Source organism: Balaenoptera physalus (genome assembly GCF_965194825.1).
Source record: "Balaenoptera physalus genome assembly, chromosome: 7".
NCBI lineage: Eukaryota > Metazoa > Chordata > Mammalia > Artiodactyla > Balaenopteridae > Balaenoptera > Balaenoptera physalus.
Window position 1 is genome coordinate 579,168 of NC_138886.1, and position 21,738 is coordinate 600,905.

At 66.8% G+C, this 21,738-nt stretch overlaps 2 protein-coding genes across 11 annotated transcripts in view; both read left to right on the forward strand.

Annotated features, from left to right (window-relative positions):
* Nucleotides 1-16,801, forward strand: part of EXD3 (exonuclease 3'-5' domain containing 3) — a 78,759-nt gene extending 61,958 nt beyond the window's left edge. For 8 of the 10 annotated variants that reach the window (XM_082467668.1, XM_082467670.1, XM_082467671.1 and 5 more), the window contains 3 exons: nucleotides 11,469-11,562; nucleotides 13,284-13,322; nucleotides 15,343-16,801. In XM_082467668.1, the coding sequence (XP_082323794.1) occupies nucleotides 11,469-11,562; nucleotides 13,284-13,322; nucleotides 15,343-15,731 (522 nt within the window). In that variant the 3' untranslated portion in view covers nucleotides 15,732-16,801. Of the gene's footprint in view, nucleotides 1-11,468; nucleotides 11,563-11,820; nucleotides 12,407-13,283; nucleotides 13,323-13,599; nucleotides 13,990-15,342 lie in introns of those variants that run through there. The other 2 variants (XM_082467667.1, XM_082467672.1) reach the window with 2 other exon arrangements.
* A 2,255-nt stretch (nucleotides 16,802-19,056) lies between these two features.
* On the forward strand, nucleotides 19,057-20,883 carry NRARP (NOTCH regulated ankyrin repeat protein). The gene has a single exon (XM_082468490.1). It carries the CDS (start codon nucleotides 19,429-19,431, stop codon nucleotides 19,771-19,773), a length of 345 nt encoding a protein of 114 aa, XP_082324616.1. The 5' UTR covers nucleotides 19,057-19,428; the 3' UTR covers nucleotides 19,774-20,883.
* Nucleotides 20,884-21,738: the final 855 nt, after the last annotated feature.

Here is a 21,738-nt window from a genome sequence, read left to right on the forward strand (position 1 = left end):
GAGGCCCGTGACTGTCCGGCAGCCTCCAGCGGGGCTCAGCTCCAGAGCGAGGCAGGTTGGGTGTGCCCCGGGGCAGGACCCTCCCTGGGGGGCAGACAGCTGTTTGGAGCCATCTACATCTGTGCCCAGGGACCCCAAAAGGCCGGCATGGCAGGGCCAGGCGGGCAGGGAAGGGGCCCCTGAGAAGCCAGGGTTTCTGAATTTGAGCCCAGCCTCGCGCACCGCAGAAGCCTCCGGGGCGGGGTGGGGGGACCCAGCTGGCTGTGGGTTCGTGGACTGGTTCCCACCGTGGTCCTCAGGCCGTGCAGCTGGTCACGGTGAGTAGAGGAGTCCCACTGCCGACGTGCAGCGGCGTCTGCGCCAGGGCTGGGCCCCTCGGGCCGTGCTCCCCCCGCCTGCCCCCAGAGCCCCTCGGCCACGGTGCTTGCGGCCTCCCCTCAGGAGCTCAGCCTGAGCAGCGGCCGGGAACGGCTGCCCGCCCGGCCCTGCACACTGGCTACGCCTACTCGCCGTCCGGCGCCGGAGCGGTGCTGTCCTCGGGGCGGCCCAGGGGAACCAGTGGCCCTCTCGCAGGTGGACCCCAAGAAGCCCAGAAAAGGGGCTGCACAGATGCCCCCAGGTGATGGCCTGGGGCCCAGTGACCGGTAGCTCCGTGCAGCTGCAGACCCTGCTCTGCCCTGAGAGGCCACGGCCAGGGCCAGGGTGGCTCCTAAGCCCATCGGGACATCAAAGGGCGCTGGCCAGCGGCCAGCAGGGAGCAGCACGCTTAGCACTGGCCCAGAGAGCGCCTCCACACTGTGCTCGGCCGGCAGGGTCCTGTCCTGCGCCCCCGAGGGCCCGAGCACCCTGGACGCTGGCTCAGAGCCTCTGCTGCCCCTGCCCAGGCCAGAGCTGGGCGCCTCCCTGGAGAGCTCCCGCCGCCAGGCTGAGTTTCCATTTTCTTTTCCTTCCTTCTGCTATTTTGGTGCCGTTCCCAGAGGGAAAACCCACTTGACACACGAAGCGTTCCCAGAGCCTGCCGGGCCGCTCTCGGGGCTGCTCGTCGGGGTGCGAGGCCAGAGCAAGTGAGGCTGCAGGGACTGTGTGCCCGGCCACGTGGGGGAGGCCCCTGTCGCAGGGAGGTGGCCCGCCCGCCCACCCTGGGGCCCAGTGGGCGAGGGGCAGTGGGTCTCTCATAGAGGGCAGGGTCATGGCCCACAAAGTTGGCGACTTGGGCCTGGGATTGTCCATCGGGAACGTCCGCCAAGAGGACATTCCCAGCGCTGTCCACCATGGGAAAGGATCTTATCAAAGAAATTTGAGTTTAAAAAAAACCCTAAGCAGGAGCCCAGGCGTGGCCGGGCATAACGTCTATTTTTCTGTCCCTCCGGCCCCCTCTGCTGTGGTGGGGATTGGGCCGTGGCCCCAGTGACGTCGGCCCTTAGAAGTGGGCCCCGGGAGGGGAGGCCACTGCAGGATGACAGTCACCCCACCTCAGGGAGCTCTCAGCAGAGCCAGCTCAGGGGTCCCCAGGAAGGGGAGGGTGATGGGGGGAGGAGCCTGCAGTTACGGGAGGCTGGGCCTCGGGGACAGGCTTACAGACCCCCCCGGGAGACCCCAGGGCTGGGCAGGGGCCCTGAGAGGGAGGAGGAGGCCGCCCAGGCTGATTTCTGGCACGGGAACGGGTGTGGGCAGAGGGCTCTTGGGGCCTGGGCATGCGAGGGGGACCCCTGGCCAGCGGCCCCCCAGCGCACACACCCACAACTTGGAGGCCTGCAGTGGTGGGGGCCCCGGAGCCCTCCCAGACCCAGGGGCCGGCCGGGGCGCCCATGCCCAGCCTGTCCCCAAGCATGGAGACCCTCCCTATACCCTAATGGCCAACTGCAGACGTAGGAACAGACAGGAAGAGGCGCAGCGGCCACTGACCCCGCCCCTCCCCGGCCTTTGTGCTCCGTGGCCCCCAGCCCCGTTCCCACACTCGGTGCCCCCAGGGTCACAGAGGCACAGAGGCTGCAGAAGGAGCGGCCCCCACCCTGCACAGGCAGAGACCCTGGGCCGCTGGCTCCTGCAGCCGTAGGCGGGGCCTGTCACAGGCCTCGAGGGTGGCGGGAGCTACCAGACAGGTTTCATCAGGGGTTGGGGCCCAGCATGCCTCCAGACTCAGGATGCCAGCCGGGGTGTCGGGCCCATCGGCAAGCTCGGCCTAGCTCCCCGGAGGTGACAGCAGGGTGGGCCCAGCTGATCACCCCAGGAGGCCCTCCCCACAGCCTGCAGGGCCTTCCTCTCGGTCCCACCCCTCCCCTCTGGGTCTCATCCAGAGCCCAGCCTTGGTTCCCACCAGATGGCTCTTGGGGAAACTGAGGACCTGGACCGCACTGGCCTGGGGACCCCTGCTCCCGGTGGCCCACTCCTTTAGGAAGGATCCTGGGCTGGCGTGACAGCCGTACCCACACCCGCGCACGGACGCAGAGCTGCCTGGGCACCAGCTGTCTGGTAGTCTGCCACATGCCTGCCCCACGTGGGACTCTCATCCTCCCGCAGGGCTACCAGGGGCCCCCATGTGGTCCGAGATGTGTGATGAGGCCCTGGGAACAGCCTGGGCCAGGGGACCTGCTGGTCAGCGCCCGGGGAGGTCGGGTGTGTTGAGCCCCCAGCCCAGCTCACGCCAGGCGCCCATCCAGGCACCCAGCTCCTTGCTCCTTTTGTGTCTGTCTGTGGGGAAGGTGCCCCGGGGCCCGGCGGTCAGGGCCACTCCCCTCTGGACCCTGGTCCTCACCGTGTGCTTCTAAGAGGTGCTCCCATGTGCGGTCTGGGGGCCCCCCCCCAGGACGTACCTCCTGGATGTTGATGGATGTTCACTTTTTAAAAGGGCCGAGATGCTTCAAGTCAGAACTCAGAGGGCGCAGACTCGCCTGACAGAGGACAGGTCACAGTGCAGGGTGGGACGGCGGGCACACTGGTGCACAGATACACGGGACGGAGGGAACAGGCCACAGCCACGGCCAAGACGCGGGCCCCAAGCCAGGCCGGCGTGACGCCTCGGGGGGAGCCGGTGCAGGCCAAAGAGGACAGGCCTCTTGGAGCTGGAGGGAGGGGCAAAGACCATGTGGGCACCCTCGGCTCTGTCCTCTCAGGCCCAAGGTCAGTAAGACACCTTGGGCAGCAAGAGGACACCCAAAACACAAAGTCTGGGGTCTCCCATCCCTCTGCTCTGTGCCCCCCTGGCCCACGTCAGTGCCACTCTCTGAGCCCCAGCCACGGAGCCAGCAGGAGCCACTGGCCAGAGGTGTCAAAGGCCAGCTCTATACCCGCCGCTCAGTGGGCTCGAAAGAAAGGGGAGGGAGGGCAGGGCGCAGATGACCTGCCTTCCGGGCGAGGGGCAGGCGATGCCAGCCAGGCCCGTGGGGTGGGTGGGGGAGGGCACCCATCTCAGTCCGAGGGTCCCGTGGCCGTGGCCGGGGCTGGGGCCGGCGGAAGGGCCGGAGGCGCACCGTCCCCCAGATGTCAGACATCACAGCCCACGAGCTAGATCACATGAAATGCAGACTTCAGGGTCCGTAGATAAGGTTTTGTTGGCAGCAGCCCCGCCTGTGTGTTCTTTCGCACACTGCCCACAGCTGCTTTCGCAGAAACCAAGCAGCCCTTCCAGGAAAGCCCCCGCCCCCGCCCCGCTGCTGGGGTCGGTGGCAGGGATGACCGGGCCCAGGGGCCAGGCTGGCATCTAGCAGGGGAGGTGGCCTCTTCTTCCTTTTGAGAACCTGCCAGCTCCAAAGCCAGGGGGCCTGGACCAGGATAGCAGGCCTCGCTTCTGCAGACCCACTGTCCCCTCAGCCCTGGATGCAGCAGGCGGAACAGGCTCACCAGCCTTGGGGTCAGGGCTGCAGATGGAGGAGGCCCCAGGTAGCCGTGGATTGGGTCTGGGGAGGGTCCTCAGGGTGACAGAGTAGGGCCTGCCAGGCAGTGACTACTCCATCTGTGTCCGAACAGGGCAGGGGCCTTTGGATCGATGGCCAGCGCAGCGGGTGCCCTGTGGGTGGGCAAGCAGCAGGAGTGGGCCTGTGTCACCCCCGCTCCCACCCGGCCACCTGCCCCTCCCCAGCCGCACGGAGTCAGACCGGCTGGGGTGTGGGGGCACCCCCTTCCCAGCCCCTCCCAGGCAGCCCCGCTCTCCGCCCACCCGCCACCCTGAGCAGGGCCCCTGTGGGTGGAGCTCTGCTGAGAGCCCATCGTCGGGTACGTCTGGGACCAGCACAGACCCCGAAGGTCTCCACAGGGATACGGGGTCTCCACAGGGGAGCAGCATGGCTGGTGGATACCTGGGCAGGTGGGGGCCTAGGTGTGCCCCCAGCCAGCCAGGGGTAGGGCAGGGCCTCGGGAGAAGGAACGGTGCTCTCCTCCCTGGAGCTGGGGGAGTGGCGGGGGAGAGTGCATTGCGGGGGCCCCCAGGAAGTGGGGGGCTGGGCTGGGCAGGGACTGCTTCTTCCTCCCCGCATCTCGGCAGACGCACTGCGCCAGGCGCAGGTGGCAGTAGAAGAGGGGGCCCTCTCCTGCTTGGCCTGACTCAGTGGCCCTGGAAGGTGCAGAAAGGGGGAAGGGCCGGGGGACGCCCGCCCCTGGGCTCAGCCCCGCGCCCACCCCTCCACACTGCCAGTGCCCCGACTCGTTCCAGCCTGCTGTCCACACCGGCCCCTCCTGACCTCACCAGACCCCACATCACACCCCAGCTCTTGCAGCACCTGAGCACCCACTCTCTCCCCCAGGCCTGCCAAGCCCCAGTTTAGATGTCACTTCCTCCAGGAAGTCCTCCAGGCCCCCAGCCCAATCCCAGGAATACCACCACCCTTTGTAGAAGTACTTTGGAGCCCCCCTCTCCTTGGGCTGAGAGCACGGGGGCAGGAACTGTCCCCTGGCCCCCTGTGCAGGCCTGATGTGAGTGGGTGACAAACCCCAGGCTGCAGGGCTGCCACCTGCTGTTTGAGGGCCCAGCTCCACTTGTCGGTGGGAGGGGGACAACCAGGGCTGCCCCCAGCCCGTACCGCATCGGCCCTTCCCCAACTTCCCCAGCCTGTCACCCCTCTCTCCGCCGGCTGGCGCCCGCCCCCTCCCACACGGCCCTGGGCAGCCGAGGTCCTCCGCCCCCGCCCCCGCCGGCGCGGGAAGGCTGGCGGGCGGGCGGCCGTTTGCTTTTGAATCTGGGCCGGGCGCCCTGAGTGGCCCTTTCAAAGGCCGGCGGGGGCGGGGGCCGTTCCCAGGCGCGCCCCGCCCTCCGCGCCGCCCCTCCTCCCGCTTTCCCACGCGCCCGCCGCCGGCGGTTCTCACGGCCCGCGCCCCTCCCCCGTCTGGGAACGGCTCGCGCCTGCCGCGCTGGGGGTGCCCGGGAGCCCCGGGAAGGGGGCGCCTCCCGGGCTCATCGGGGACGGTGGAGGGGTGTGGCCACCTGGGGGGGGCTTCGGGACCACTGGGCGGGGGCTGTGTGCCGCCTGGGGGTGTGCTCGGGGGAGGGGTGCTATGTGCTCGCAGCGGGGTGCTCAGGGGCCACAGGGGAGGTGTGCGTGCCGCCTAGGAGGGTGCTGGGGCTGTGGCGGTGTGGACGGCGGGGGGAGGGGGAAAACCAGCTAACTGGGGGCCACAGAGAGGGGGCTGTGTGCTGCCCAGCGTCTTGCCACGGAGAGGGGGTGTGTGCTGCCCAGCGTCTTGCCACGGAGAGGGGGTGTGTGCTGCCCAGCGTCTTGCCAGGGATGGGCGTCAAGGGTGATGTGCTGCCTAGGGGGAGGTGCTGAGGGGCCAAAGGGGATGGGGAGCCACCCCAGGGCCTGGGTCCAGAGGGCATTCTCTGGCCCAGATTCTGTTTGATTTAACCCAGGGCATGTGGCCACCCACCCACCCTCACCTCACGGAGAGAGCTAGGGGGTGCTGGCCATGCCTGCCTGGGGACGGTGAGCACTGCCCCTCGTCGGGGTCTCCCTGCCGTGGGAGCAGGTCCGGGGCCTCCCTGCAGCTCTCTCACTGCCTCTGTTCCTTCTAAGAGCCTGGGAGGGCTGGGGGCCGGACTTGGGAAATGCCAGGACAGACCCCTGGTAAGTGCGAACTTCAGAGCAGAATCCCATGTTTTATCTGAAATTCACATATCGGTCCGCGTTCTCCCTGGTCCCCCTGGAAGGGGGCCGTGACTGTCCTGTGTCAGAGTCCAGGATGCGAGGAGGAGGGGAGGACTTGGCCACCTGTCCAGGCCCAGTGGCTCACACCCCTCTGTCTGCCTCGGTGGACATTGGCCCCGACCCATCCGAGTGAGCTGGACGTGGGGTCTCATTCTGATAGGCCTTAGATGACCTAAGCTGGGCTGTCAGTCCGGCTGTCACCATGCAGTGAGGTCTGCACGTCCAGGTTCTAAGTGGGCCCTGGGCTGTGGCTGGCACAGTTGGAAGAAAAAGGGAGTGAAGGCTTGAGAGGATCAAGGCACACAGGGCAGGGAGTGACCGATTCCCGGGCTGTAGGCCTGCCGGCCCCAGAGAGCCTGAGGGAGGGGCTCAGACCCTCCCCTGTGTCCCTAACCGGGGTGACCCTGGCCAGGCAGTGCCCCTCAGTCAGGCCTTGTGTTGTCCAGACTGCGTCTTGGACACCATGCTTATCTTTCTGCCCGGGGCACGTGGCTTTCCTCCCATTGTCCCAGATGCCCCTGTCCCCTCCCCATCTGCTTGGAGAGGCGGACTCTCCCCGTCAGGACTCCTCCCACCCCAGGAACACACCTCCGGACCCCCCCACACACCGTACGTGTGGGGCACTGCAGGCTGCTGGGCGAGCCCTCAAAGGCACATCCACTCACGCGGGCCCTGTGTCCTCACGTGACGTGCCGGGTCACACAGGCTCCGTGTTCACACGCCTGACTCACGCCCACACGTGGACACACTCAGCTGCTCCAAAGCTGGTGCTCTTGCACCCCAAGGACCTGGGTGCTTCCGAGACACACGCCTGCGGAGTGCCAATGCACACGTGTGTGCCCAGACCTGGCGCTGTCAGGGTCTCTCACACACCGCAGGCCCCAGCACCCGTGGCCCCTGACCCCCCAGGGGGCCGACAGCGCCAGAGGCCCATCCCCCGCTCTGTCTGCGGAGACATTGTCCGGGCCCCACAAAGGGGATGGACCATGGCCTGGTGGGGGAGGGGCCGGGCCTGTGGGAACTGACCTTCCTGGGCCTGGGGGCAGGGCGGGCACAGAGCGGGGCCCCTGCAGGGCTGCCATCCTAGGTCTCCAGCAGTGGGGACAGAGGGCCGCAAGCCTGCTTCACAGGTCAGAAGAACACTGGCTGGGATTTTAAACCTTCCCAGGCAGGCCCCATCTCAACCACACACCTCCCCGGGGGCCTGGGGCCTGGTCCTGCTGCCCCAGCATGTGCCCGTGGCTGGCAGGTGGGGGGTTGAACCCTGTAAGTGCCTGGGATCTCAGCTGTGACGGGAGGGGCCACAGTGCTCCCAGCCCCCAGCCCAGTGCCAGGGCCAGCAGGGCCTTCCTGGGCCAGGCCAGCCTGTCTTGAAGGAGGCTCATAGCCCCACCCCCCGGGCACTTGGGGGGCAGCTGGCCCAGGACCCCTCAAAGCGCTGCCAGACAGCGTGGGAGAGTGAGGTGTGGAGCGGACCCAGGGCGGCGCCTAATTGCTTCCTCCATGGCCTCTGTCTGCCTGTAGCGAGGTGTCAGGCCCGCCCCCAGGCCGGGGGTCTTTCATACCAGCCCTTTGTCCCTGGCCCTGCACCATTTGTTGGGGCAGCTCTGGGGGGTCACGGTGCACAAGCCAGCCCAGGGAGGCCTCTGGACCCACCGGTCTCAGGACCTCAGGCAAGGCCGGGGAGGGGTGGGGCAGGGGGGTGGCGCCTGGCAGGGACCAAATGGGCCATAGGGCCCTGGGAACTGACACTGGTGCCCTGCAGCTCCTCTGGCACGAGTAGGAGACACTTGCCGAGTGTAGGTGTGTACGGGAAGGTGCCGGAGACCCCGCCACCCCATGCTGGCTTTTCTCGCCCAGTGGTCGTACGGGGATGATGTTTATTTTCTTCTGCTCTTTTATGCTTTGCTGTAAATTTGCTCTAAATGAGCAAGAAATGGGCCACTACTCTAGAGCGTGTCACAGCTTCTCAGCCCAAGCCTCCTTCCTGCCTGCCTGTGGGGTCTCCTGGGGCCTGGGTACCAGACTGACCGTACCTCACATCCCACTGGGTGGTGGGCCTGAGGGCAGGGAGAGCGGCTGGCCTACCAGGGAGCATGGTCAGGCCGGCTGCTGGCCAGGTCCTCCTCAGCATTGGGTCCCTCCACTAGGCTCCCAGCCTGGAAAGGCCACTTCCTGCCGCCCTGTCCCCTAGGGACCACTGGTCCTCTCTCACGCTCTGTGCCCTGGCAGCCCCCGGTGTGGCCCATCTCCCACCGCGCCCCCCTCAGCCCCCCACTCGGGGAGGCCCAGGGCTGATGGGGGTCCAAGGGTGTTTATAAGCAGTTAGCATGGTGCTGCTCTCAGCCCTAGGAGGGGCTGGTGGGCTCTGGGCAGGAGCGTGTGCAAGGCCCCTCCCACCGCACTCTGTGGCCCAGTCCGGCCTGCCTGTGACAGCCCTCTCCCCACTCCCGACATCGGTGCACCAGCCGTCCACTACCTGGTGGCACAGCAGACACCACGGACCACGGCAAGTGTGCGTCCACGGCTGGTGGGAGCAGACGTGCCTGGGGACACACAGTTAAGGACAGACCCCGTGACCTCGCCTCTGCTCAGCTCTGGCTGCACTGGTGGCAGTCACTCCCCAGGGGGAGTGATGGGTGGGGGTGGGATTCCTGGGTTCAGAGCTGAGAGCAGGCCTGCTCATGGGCATGGCTCCCAGCACCTGGAAACCGACCCCTCAGCCCTCCAGCTTCCCCCTCCCCAAGTCCCAGTCTTAGAGGAACGGAGGGTGCCAGCTCGCACACCCGCCAAGCCCAGCAAAGGGCTGGGGGCGCCTCCCAGGGAAGTGGCCCTTCCTGCCCTCCTCGGGCCTGGGGGAAGGGAACAGGCCGTAGAGGGCGGACCACCAGGCCCCTGGGCCAGTCCCGGCTGGCACCCCAGCCCCAGAGAGGCAGCCTCACGCCCTGGGGTTGGGCGGCACGGTGGACGTTGGCCCCAAGCACCCTTGGGAGCTGTGGCAACCAGGCATGCAGGTGGACCCCTGGGACAGGGGAGGCAGGAACCTTCCCAGCCCCTCCTGCCCGACTCACCTGGCCCCTCCCACCCAGCCAGGCTCTGGGGGTGGAGGCCCGCCCTGCCGCCAGGCTCCCAGGCTGGATGGGGGCAAGGAGACTGGGCGGGACCAACAAGACCACACTGTCCGCCCGTCCAGGGCGCCCACCGCCCCCCACTGGCGTCTGCCCAGATCTGCTGGCATCCGAGGCTGGGGTCTGCACACGCCCTGCAGGAAGTGGACCTGGCTCAGACACCACCTGCACGCATCCCCTCGGCTGGGGGCTGGCGGGGTAAGGACCCTGCCAGGTGTGGGGTCCTGGCCAGCCAAGTGTGACCGTGAGCAAGCTACTCAGCCCCTCGGAGGCCCCTTCTCCACAATGGGAGGTCAGAGGCTCCGTCCCCCTCTGCGTGGGGAGGGTGATGGTCGTGTGCTCAGCTCCGAGCCCCACAAGGGCAGGCCCGCAGCCACCCACAGCAGGTGGTCAGGCAAGGGTTGCTGGGCCGTGGGGTGGACAGGGGGGCCCTGGGTGCCAGGCCCTCCTACAGATGGGGACCACAGGACAGGGGGTGGGCAGGTGGCCCAGAACCGGCTTTTCCAGCCGGGAGTGGGGGTGGGGGCCCGGGTGACAGCAAGACCCGACAGTGGGCAGCGGCCGTGGGAAAACTAGCACCGGTGCTTCCCGAGGGTGGGGCCGGCCCTCGCGGACAACAGCACCGGGCGTTTGTCTGCGCGCAGTGACTCAGCGTGAGCTGGCGGCCCCGCCCAGGCGTGCACACCGCCGGTCCTGGGAAGGCTGGCGGACCCCTTGCAGAGGACCCCACCCCACCCTCCTCCCGCTGAGCCGTCCCTCCCACACCTGCTGGTGCTGTCCCCTCGGGTGGCCTGGACAGGGAGAGCCTGGGCCTCTGTGGCAGGCAGCCCAGGGCAGGGGCCGGAGGCTAGACAGCCCGCCTTTTCTCAGCTTCTTCCCCAGCTGGACCTGGAGTGACCACGGGCCTGACCTGCAGCCGGGGCTCTGCCCTCACTCCTGCCCCAAGAGCCCCTGGACCTGCAACCAGGAGGGCAAAGCCCACAGTGGTCTCCCTGTGCCGGAGGCCAGCCCAGAGTCTGGCCGGGGTCGGTGTGGGGAGGCCCCCCAGAGAGACCCAGGGGAGGGTCCTGCATGAGGATCAACCTCGCCCCCCCAGCCTCCCAGCAGAGGCGGCCCTGCCCTCTGGCGCCTGCCCACCCCCCTGCCACCCCGGGTTGTGATGCTGGAGGCCAAGCAGTGAGGCCACAGGTAAAGCAGGCTCCGTGATGAAAGGCCGTGGGACGAGGGTGTGTGTGGGGGGGGGCAGGGCAGGAGCCCTCTCCCCGCCCCAAGCCTGTGGCTCCAGGAGCCCGTGGCCACCGCCTCCTACCCACCCCAGGCGCTCTGTCATCCAGGGCACTGACAGGGCTCACCAGGGGAGGAGGGGGCCCGGCGCCGGCGCTTGAGCACCCATTACGGCCCCTCCTCCCCGTGGACAGGCTCACCCCCCCTCCCGTGACAGGATACCTGCATGTACCCGCCTGGGAGCTGGGTTTCAGCGGGCGCCCGGGCCCCCCACCCCATCTCCTTGCCTCGCTCTGGGAATCCTATGTCCAGACCTGACACCCCGCCAGGCAGTGGTTGTCTTGGAGCAGCCCCAGGGTGGCCACATTGTGAGGGCAGGATGGGCCCCGCAAGCCCCACCCCCACCCTCGGGGACAGTCAGGTCGGTGGGGCTGAGCCCGCTACGTGTCCTCGACCCGGACTCTGCGTGGAAGCGGAAGTGGCTTTGCTCCTCTGCCCCTCACACACTCGGTGCCCAGTAGCCTCCAGACCATGCCAGCCCCCGGCGCAGGGCAGGCAGCAGGCGTCATTAGGAAGCGTGGACACTGAAATGGCCCTGGCATGCCCCAAAATGGGCTGAGGGGTCAGAGCAGCTCTAGGGCCGCCCACCCTGACACTTTGATGCTGGGCCTGCATCCCCCACCAATGTTGAGCCATCCCAGGGGGCCCAGGCTTGGCTCTGTATTTGGGGAGGACAGCTGGGTGATGGCAGAGACCTCTAGCATCTTTGGAATTAGAAGAGGCTGCCCAGGGCCCACTTGGAGCCCGTGCAGTCAGGGAGGGCTCCCAGGAGGTGGTGCGCCCCATGGTCTTGCAAGAAGAGGAAGGGAGGTGTCGTGCGTCTCTGTGAAACCCCCTGGGCAGACCCAGAGCTGCAAGGAACACAGGGCTGGGGCTGGAGAGAGCACCTCCGCAGCCTCAGCACCTCCTCCGTCCCTAGGCTTGCAACTGTCACCAGTACCTGAAGGTCTCCAAGGCTGTAATGAAGCAGCTTGTGTGGCTCAGCGGCCTCCCAGAAGGCCCTAGCGGCGCAGGTGAGTGTGCCCCGCTCAGGAGAGGGCTCCGTGGAGTCGTGGGCAGGGGCCCGGCTGCTGCGTGCTCCCAGGGCTAACCTCCGGGGACGGCCAGGGAGGGGCCGGTGCCAGTGTGGGGGTGGGCAGACAGTGTTCAGGGCCGGGACGAGGGCTGTGGCCTCTGCTCCCCTCTGTGTGGTGTGCAGGCCTCTGGTCCAGGAGACCGGGAAGCTCCGGCACTCAGGGCCCCCGGGATAGTGTCCCCCGCTTTCTCTGCAGTGGGCCCTGCTTAATCACCCTGCCCCATACGTGGAGCGCACCCGCACATGGACGCGTACGTGTACCTTGCACGTGAAGACACACACACACGCTCACTGGCACATGCGCTCTCACACACGTGCCCGTGCACACTCGGTCACGTGCGCACACAGATGAACACACACGGGCAGAGCACACACGTTCACCTGCGTACAGTTGCATCACTGGCCTCGCCAAGTAGCGGTCTGAACGTAGGTGAGCCTGGGTGCACAGGAAGGAGGGCGAGCCCCGCTGTCCGCCCCCACCAGGGCAGGTCCTATTCAGGGGCCCGGCCTCAGTTTCCCTCCGTGGAGGGCGGGATGGGGTGGCTATGAAGGGCATCTTGGGACAGCCGAAGGGGTGAGCCTGAGGCCAGGGTGCCTCCGGGCCCCTGTGCACAGCTGGTGCTCTTCCAGGGTGCTGTCTTCTCACTGTCCTTCCCGCCTCCCTTGGAGATTTGGGGCCACCCACGTAGTGGTTGAGCTGTCATGACGGCCTGCGTCCGGCCCTGTGCAGCTCTCAGCTCTCCACAGCATGGCCAGGACGTGCTGGAGGCTGGGGGGAGGGGCAGGGCATGAGCAGTGCCCCCCACAGGGCCCCCCCCCCGGGCTCCAGCCCCGCCGAGCCCCCGACACCCCACCCGGAGGCTCACACTTGCCCTGGGCAGCACCCTCACGAGCTGGCAGGTAAGGGCTGGGGCCAGACAGGCTGTGGCGAAGCAGGGAGGCCAGACGGAGGTCATGGCCTCGCTGGGCTCCACGGGGGTGGCAGGGCTGGTGTGGGCGCCTCATCCATTCAGATCTGGCTGCACTTAATCTGGAACCGTCTGCAAAGAAATGTTTGCCAAGCAAATTACGAGGGTCAACGGGCCTGGGGGACGCTTCTCCCACCTGCTGGCCAGGGCTCCTCGGCCATCGCCGCCTCTATCCCGCACTGGCCCCTTGGCTGCTGCCGGCCTGGCCGTGTCCCTGGCCGTCACACCGTGCCCTCAGTGCGGGTGGGGCCCTCTTGCAGGGTCAGGAGGAGGCCGCCTCCCAGGGTCTCTCCCACACCCTGAGCTCCAGCGGTCCCTTGGGCCCCGGCCCGCCCACCGACCTGGTGCTGGCTGGTTGCGAAACTCCCTCCTTGGCAGTGGGCTTATCTGCTCATCGCCACCGACGGGCTGCCCCCACCCCACCCTGCCCGCCGGTTCTCAGGCCCCCAAGTGCCCTAATCGGCCGATCTTACGCCCAGAACATGGTTCCCAGGGACCTTTGAGCCCCACGAACCTCCCAAGGTGTGAGTTCCCATGGGAGGAGACTGGGCTGGCGCCAGAGCTTCTTGGCCCCCTGCCCTTTGCCCTCTCTGCTGGGGGTGGGGGAAAGGCTGGGCACTTCAAGGTGCCCTGTGGGCGCTGGGGCTGCCAGTGCATCCTTAGAACAGACCCTGACATCCTTGATTGACAGGTGACGAGGCCGCCCAAATCGAGGATGAACGGGAGACAGGTGAGCCCTGGGACCACCCACCGAGGACACAAGGGGCCCTGGCATCTGGACCCACCCCAGGATGGGGCAGAGGGGACCACTCTGAGGGGATGGTCCCTGTGCCCTGGGGAGTTGGGGGGCAGTGTCAGGGAGGGCTGGGAAGAGAGAGGGGTCAGTCACCTGTGACCCAGAGGTCCCTGGGTAGGAGAGGCAGGGGTTGGGGTGGCTAGGGAAGCGGAAGGAGGGACCGCTGGAGAGAGTGGGGCGGGGGCTCAGGGTGGCTGCTCCGCCTGTCCAGGCTCAGCCCCAGAGGAGGCCCCTGGGGGCTGCGCCTACGACCCCTCTTGCCGCTGGCTGGAGGAGGAGGACCTGCAGAGCCGCGTGCCAGCCAGACTGGGCAACGGCACCCGACTGCAGCTGTCGGGGGTCCCGGCAGGCGTGCTGCGGAGGCCGGGGCTGCGGCATTTCTACTGCTGCACGGGCTGCGGCAAAGTCTTCTGGGAGGGCTCCCACCTGGGCCGAGTCGCCGAGAACTTCCGAGAGGTTCTGGAAGGTGTCCCCGGCTCCCGCGAGCCGAGCCGAGCCCCCAGCCCGGCCGGCAGCCCCTCCTGAGGACTGGGCCCCTGGCCCCATGGCCTGCGTCACCCCTGGGGGCCTAGGCAGCCGGCAATAAAATGGAAACGCTGCACGGGTGGTGGCCAGGACTCCTTCGGCTGGTTACCGTTTCACCCCACACCCCCGAGCGCGCTCAGCCCCTCGCAGCCGTCCCGGGAAGACGGAGCTTTCCTCGCGGTCAGGAGGCTTGGACCCTGAGCCAAGAACTGCCCAGCGCTCAGCAAGGAGGCATTCGGGAGGCATGCCTGGAGGAGGAAACGGCCTGGGCAAAGGCCCGAGGGCCACACCGGGGGGGCTCCCCAAGTCTGCTGGTGCTCAGCGGGGCTGCAGGGGTGCAGGACAGGTGGCTGGGCCCCATGTGCTGCGTGGTCCACCCACTTTGCTGTGGCGGTACGTGCCGGCCCCTGCACCACTCACTCCCCGCAGCGGGCCCAGGGCCCAGGCGGGCCGCCCTCAAGACCCTCCTGGCACTTCAGACTCCAGTGAGCGCGGATGGGGGTCCTGGGGGGCCTTCCTAGGGAACAGGCCCCAGCTGGGCCATGTCCCCACAGGGCCTCTTTCCTTCACGCAGGCTCAGGGCTGGGTGGCCTCCTCGCGTGAGAGAGACCAGCAGTCGGCACTGTGTTGGAGGGCCCCGAGCACATGTGCGTTTGAGCCTCCATCCTCCCAACGGCAGGAAGTAGCTGCTGCCGCCCCCCCCCCAAGGGAAACTAAGGCTCAGAGCCAGTGCCAACACCCAGAGGGCCCACAGGGCCGGGCGGTGGAGCCGGGTCGGGGCTCCTGCGAGCAGAGGGCCTGGGCACAGACCCGTCTTGCCCTCGCCTGCCTCCTCCTGGCTCACCCCCAGGAATGCGCACCCACCCCAGCTCACATCCCTTTCCTGTCCTTCCTGCCCCGGGGCGGAAACCAGCTCAGATTTGCTGAGGAGCCAGGCGGAAGCCTCGGGGTGGCGGGGCCTGGGGGCCGGGGAGGGTGCCGCCTCTCCCCAGGGCGGGGCACATCTGCAGGCCCGTGGGGCATGGGCGGTGCCATGCCGGCCTCTGCCCCGTCCCTCTGTTCCTGACCACATGAGGGTGGCCAATGCCTCTGAGCCCCCAAGGGTGCAGCCCCCCGCTGGGTGCCAGGCATTGACCCACTCAGCTCCCCAGCAACCCAGGAGCCTGCTGGGCCAGGGCGTCGCCCCACAGATGGAGAGAGGAAGGCCAGCCCAGGGACGTGGGCTGCGTGCGAGGGCCAGCTCTGCCACCCCAGCCTTCCTCCACCCTGAGGCCACTGAGCCAAAGGGTCGGGCAGGGGTGCCAGGGTGAGCGGGCCCCCACCGGGGCAGGGACCCTCTGCGGCTGGGGTGCTGCTTCCAAGAGCGGGACCTCCGGCCGCACGTCCTGTCCTGGGACGGCAGCCCCGTCCACACTCCTTCCCCCCGTAGGGTTAAGAGGAAGCAGCCGGGGGTGCCGGCCCCGCTCCCCAGCCCAGCTGCATCCTGGAGACTCTTCTGTGACCCGAGGCCCTGGTGTCGCAGCCGGCCCTGGACAGACAGAGGCCGGAGCCAGGGAGAGGCCAGGACCACAGGCTCAGGGAGACGAGGCCCGTGTCCTTCCAGGCCCGCCAGGCAGGTCCGGCCCCAGCTCCACTCTGCCCTTCCCCCCTGCGCAGCCCTCTAGGGAGAGGAGAGGACAGCTGACCGGGACCTGGTCCTCACGCCACGCCCGCCCCATCCAGCTGGGCTTCCCGCCTCCCCACCCCTCTGCTGCCCAGACTAGCTGCGTCTGTCCGGGGACCCTCCGGGCTCACTCGCTCACTGCCAGCCCATCCTAGGCCCCAGCCCCCACCCTGGTCCTGGCCCATCGGGAAGTGCCTTCCTTGCCCCGTGACCGCTTCAGGCCCCTTTCTGGGCTAGGGGTCAGACGCCAGGCCGACAGGGTGGGCTGTGGCCCCGGTGCCAGGCCTGCCGCTGCAGCGATTGTCTGCTGCAGTTCCTGCCCCAGGCGTCCTTCCTCCGCTCAGGCCGCCGCTGGCCCGGGGCTGAGTGTTTGTTATTTGATCTCTATCCTCTCGGCCCTTCTACCAGGTGTCTGGGCTGCTGGGAAGAAACACTCTCCTCTTTCCCACGCTCCCCGACACATTTTAATGAATTAGCTGGAAGCCCCGCCCCCACTGCCCGCCGGCCCGCTCACCCTCCCACCCCTGCCGAGCGCTTTAAGGTGGCCACAGGCCTCGGCCCAGCTCTGGCCATCGCCCCTTCCACACTGTCCTCTCCCGGCCGCCCCTCCCAGACCTTCCCAGCCTGGGTCCCTGGGTGTGTCCCACCGCCCACTGCTCTGAGCCTCTAAAGGAAAGGGGTCCCCAGAGGGAGGAGGGAGCCCTCTCCAGCCCTGGACTTCATCCCACCATGGCCTTCCAGGGTGGCACCCCTGGGCCAGCTCCCAGGAGGACAGGGGTCCAGCCTTGTAGTCAGGGTTGGGTCTGTCCCCCCAGATCCAGGTTGAGGGCTTCTCCTTCAGAGCCAGTGAAGCCCTTGCCTGTTTGTGGAAGTGACCACATCACCAAGGAATGCCACGCACATGGGAGGGGGCTTCTCTGAGCCCCTGGACTCGGTCTGGCAGGGATGAGCCTCCTCCCCCCCCCCTCCCCCCGCAAAGCATTTGGAACAAACGCCCTCCTTTTGGACATGTCCTTCAGCAGACATGAGCAAGTGCTTCCTGGAGCCCGTGCCCCACATGTCCCTCTCCCTGTCCTGTCCTTGAACAGGGCAGCTCCTGGCACATGGCGTGTGGACCAGAGCGACCCCGAGCAAAATCACCCTCAGCCACGGTGCAGCAGGAGCCACGGGCCTTCCATCGGCTCCCCATGGACAGAGTGGCCATCACCCCAGCCCCACAAATGCGCAGCGGGTTGAGGGGGAGGCTCAGGTGGTAGCCGGGGCTATACCTGTCTGACCCATGCTCCGGAGCAAGGGTGGGGCGGGCAGCGACCTCAGGCTACGCTCCTGTGGCCACTCCAGCCACACCGTCCCTGCCAGGGGCACCGAGCCGACGATTTCATGGCTCGAGGTGGCGGCCTCGCGTTCCCACACTGAGCTCACAGGGGCCCTTTGTCTGACGCCCGCCAGGGGTGTCAATGGGACTTTTCTCCCAGGCTCTGCTCCCAGACCCAGCGGGGTCTCCAGATGCTCTTCTCCAGGCCAGGGGGCCTCAGCCCACCTGGGCTGGGGCTTCTCTGTGAACCTAACACCTTCTGGGGACGGCCCTGGGCACAGCCAGGCCCTGGCAGATACACAAAAACCACAGACGTGACCGGAAGGAGGTCCTGCCCCAGACATGTCCTCAGAGCTCCCTCCCCTCCATGCTGTTCCAGGGAGCGGCAGGCGGGGGCGGGTTGCCCAGCAGGTCATGGCCTTGCACAGGGTCACACCTCCCCACTCCAAGGGTCCCTGCCCGGAGGTGAACGTGGGCCTGGGTGCACAGAGCCCAGGACAGCCTCGGCTGGGCCTCCCTCTGAGCCATGCCTTGACTCTGGTGCTGGGGAGGTGGTCCGGGACCCCATCCGCAAGGTGCTCAGTTCAGCAGCCACTAATCCAGGCCCCCTTACCGCGCCCAGGGACACGCCCCCACAGGATGAGCGGGGCAAAGGAGGAGCTCCCAACGGCAGCAGCACCCCAGTCACACCCACGGCCAGGCCAAGCACAGCCCGGGCTTCCCCACCTGCGTAGTGGAGAGCTCCTGGGGGCGGGGGAGGGGGCGGGGGGCAGGTCTGAGCAGGGCAGCTGGAGCACCAGCCTCAGGAAGACCTGAGCAAGGGGCCCGGGCGGCCCTCCCTGGCCGCTGGAAGGACCCCAGGGGAGTCAGCCAGGGTCAGGCCTGAGGTCTTGCCCCGCGTTTCCTTCCGTTTGGCTGCAACTCCTCCCAGGTCACGGAGCAAGGTGAGGGCTCGCCCATGTGAGTCTCGAGGCCTGGGGGGCACGGGGCAGACACCCACCGAGCTCGTCCCCAAACAAGGCCTAACAGGGTGGTCTCCGCAGCTGAGGCCCTGAGCTGCCTCCCCGGGAATTGCCAGCAGCCTCGGAAAGAATTCCGGTGCCTGCCCCAGGCCTACCGCTCCGAGAGTCATTCCTCCTTAATTGCCAACGACCACAGCAGAGCTACAGACTGTTAAATCCTAACGAGGAAATGTGGCCGCAGTGTTAGAGTGTCAATAAAAGATGGGTTTACTGTTTGGAAATGAGTCGTTTCAGAGTTCTCTTTCAGAGCAGCCTTGGCACCTTCCCTGGGGCTGCCCACCTGGCCAGGCCTTACCGGTCCCGTTCGCGCTGATGGGGGTGGCCCAGGAGAGCGAGGCAGGCCCCCGCTGAGGAGCCCCACTGCCAAACCGCCCCCAGCCCCGGGCCTCCTCACCCACAGGCCCGCTTCTTCTCCGGGCAGGGCGGAAACCAGGCCCTGCCTGGCTCCTCATGCCAGTCAAGTTAGGGAGCAAACTCGGGGTGACCCGGGCCGCCAGGGGAGCCGTCCTCGAGCGGGAGGGCCCCGCGTGGCTGAGGTCGCACGCCCGAGCTCCTCGCGGGGGTGTCAGCCTCGTAGAAATGCGTCCCGCGGGCCGGCCTTGGCGGGTCTCGTCACCGCGAGCGCCCGGGGTGCTGGGAACGCTGAGGGTCCGTGGCCAGCGCTCCAGGAGAGCAGAGCGAGACCCGGGGTCTCTACCCAGGCCCCCCGAGTCTGAAATACCCGCGAAGACCCACCCAGGGGAGGCCGCCCTCGGGTCCCCTCGGGGTCGCGCTCGGCCCTGGGCCGGGCCTGGTCTGTCCTCACAGGGAGCTTGGAATTCCCCGGGTGGCCGGAGGGAGAGTGGGCGGGACGACGGTAGAGACGCGGACTCCCCCTCCCGCCCCCCCCACCACACACACACACACACACACACACACACACACACACACACACACACACACACACACACACACACACGGCCACCTGGCTCCTGGCCCCGTGCGACCGGCGACCAGCGCCCCCTGCCGCGCTGCACACCCCCCGACACGCCCCCGACACGCCCCGCCCCGGCACCGCCCCCACGCGGGCGCCGCCCAATCGGCGGGCCGCCGGCGCGCGCGTCACGGGCGCCCTATTGTTATGCAAATATAAAGGAGGTAAAAGTCGCCCAGGCGCGGCGGGCGGGCGGGCGAGTGCAGCGGCGCGTGGGGAGGCGCGTGGGGGCCGCGTGGGAGCCGCAGCCGGAGCGAGCGAGGACCGGGAGCGCGCGGCGCCGCCGCCCCGGCCCGGCCGGCCCCGCGAGCGCAGCGCCCGCCCCCGTCGCCCGCCCGCCGGGCGCGGCTGGATGTGGCGGGGGTCCCGCGGCGGCGGCCCCTGGCCCCCATTGCCCGGAGCGCCTAGGGGCGGCGTGCGGGGCCCGGGGGCGCCGCGCCCTCCATGCGCCGCGGCGCGCCCCGAGGCAGCCGGGGGCCCGCGCCGAAGCCGCCGCCCGCGCTGAGCCCCGGCCCGGCCTGCGGCCAGCGCCCGGCGGCAGCATGAGCCAGGCCGAGCTGTCCACCTGCTCGGCGCCGCAGACGCAGCGCATCTTCCAGGAGGCCGTGCGCAAGGGCAACACTCAGGAGCTGCAGTCGCTGCTGCAGAACATGACCAACTGCGAGTTCAACGTGAACTCGTTCGGGCCCGAGGGCCAGACGGCGCTGCACCAGTCGGTCATCGACGGCAACCTGGAGCTCGTGAAGCTGCTGGTCAAGTTCGGCGCCGACATCCGCCTGGCCAACCGGGACGGCTGGAGCGCGCTGCACATCGCCGCGTTCGGCGGCCACCAGGACATCGTGCTCTATCTCATCACCAAGGCCAAGTACGCGGGCAGCGGCCGGTGATGCCGGCCCGGACCCCGACCCGTGCGCGGGCCCCGCGCGTGTCCACCCTGCTGTACCTTCCCTCCAACTACCTCGGTGTGCGCCCGGCCCTCGGCGCCCGCGGCCACCAGAAGTCCGGCGCGCAAGTCGGTGCCCACGGGAGCCGCGCCCGCCCGCCCGCGGCCCGGGGTCGGCGCCCCCCGCGGCCGCCGGGGACCGGCCGGAGCGCTTCCCACGGCCCCGCCCGCCGCCGCGCGGGTGGGGGCAGGGCGCGGGCTCCAGCCCCTTTGAAATTTGAGTCTCGCTACCAGCAAGTTCGGAATCCCGAGACACCGGATCCTCCGCTCAAAGTGTTCTCCTGAAGGTGGAAGGACCCGTGGCCGACGCGCGACGGAGACGACGCTCTGCTCTTCCCGGGGTTCTAAACTATTTATCACGTGTGTGCATATTTGTGGGTGATGTTTGTGCGCCTGATTTTTTTGTTTGGAAAATATTTCGCGTGGTCAATGTGGTTATGGGGGGGAAGATGCATTTTTTTTTTCTAGTCTTAAAACTAAAAACTTGAGTCTGTCATTTCTTGGTTGCACTGAAATACCGCCCAGCCTGATGGTTTCCCCATGCTGCTCCGTCTCCCTCCGGCTTCTCTCCCTCACCTCTCTCCCCTCCTCCCCGCCCTCCCCTCCCTCCCCTCCCTCCTCTCTCTCCCCTCCCTCCTCTCTCTCACACTCACACACACAATTCCGCGTGAGTTTTGGAAGCCCCAGGCCTCCCTCCGCCTTGTCCGGTGAGAGGCCGCCATCCCCCAAGCCTGCCGGTTTGCAAAGCTTCCGCGGGAGCCTGGGTGCTCGGGTGTGGCGGTGATGGGGGGGGTGGGGATCAAGCCTTTTCTAGTGAGTTCTACTATAGTTAACAGTCGATTGCACACTTTTTTAAAAAAAGTAAATGGATTTGCCACGATTAAATGTCATAACATTTATGACAATATAAAATATTAACATATTTTAAGCCAAGTTTTAGGTGTATTTTTTGAATCTTGGTTATAGACCCAATTTTAAAGGGCGTTGTATCCAGCGTTGTGAAGGCAACTGTACCCATATTTATATTTTTATAAAATGCCTATAAGACTGTGAATCTCTTGTGCTAATTGCTGAGTGAGCTGAAGGGCCGCTTTGCCCCTCTTCAGCCTCCCGGAGCTTCAAGGACCCGATTCGAATCCGAAAATCCTGCCACGGGGGAGGGGCCGCCGGGAGGGGCCGCGCGAGGACCTAGGACGGAGGCGGTGCTTCTGCGTCACTTTCTGTCCCGAAAGGCGCCCTTCCTGGTCTCAGAGGTTCCAATTTTCTATGCAACCCCACACCCCTTGTTGTTTTGATCCTGAGAAATAAAAGGGAGGCTGAATTATTCAAATTTAAATGAGGCTTCCCCTGGGTAGAAGTGCTGCTGACCCTTCGTGCAAAAATGGGGAGCACTTGAGGACACAGGTGGGTGGAGGCCCTTTGTGCGTGGCTGGTCAGATTTGGGCAGTCATCTGTGGCTTTTTATAAAACTTTGTGTGAGAAGAATATATTGATAATGTCAGTGAAACAAGCAGACATTGAAACTGAGGCACAGATTACTCCAAAAGGAGTTTTTCTGTATATTTTTTCTAGATGCAAATACCTTTTTTAATTATGTTAATTAATGTTAAGACATTCTAGGCTTACATGGAAGCTGTGTATGGGTCTCGGTGTGATCACTTTTAACTGGATGAAGTCTGCAGCACATTCCTGAGTGTACGATATAGACTTGTAGCCCAGCGTGAAAAATTTATAAATAAATTTTTCATTGATCTTTTTATATTAAAAAAAGTTTGTTGGTTCTTCTTGGGCTTGGCACCGGGATGAGGGTCAGGCTGCAACATGCTGTTTGCGGGTGACGGCTGTGCAGCGCTTGGCTTGTTTCCACCTGAAGACAGAGCCTGGTAAGCTGCCTCTTGGCTCAGCTCAA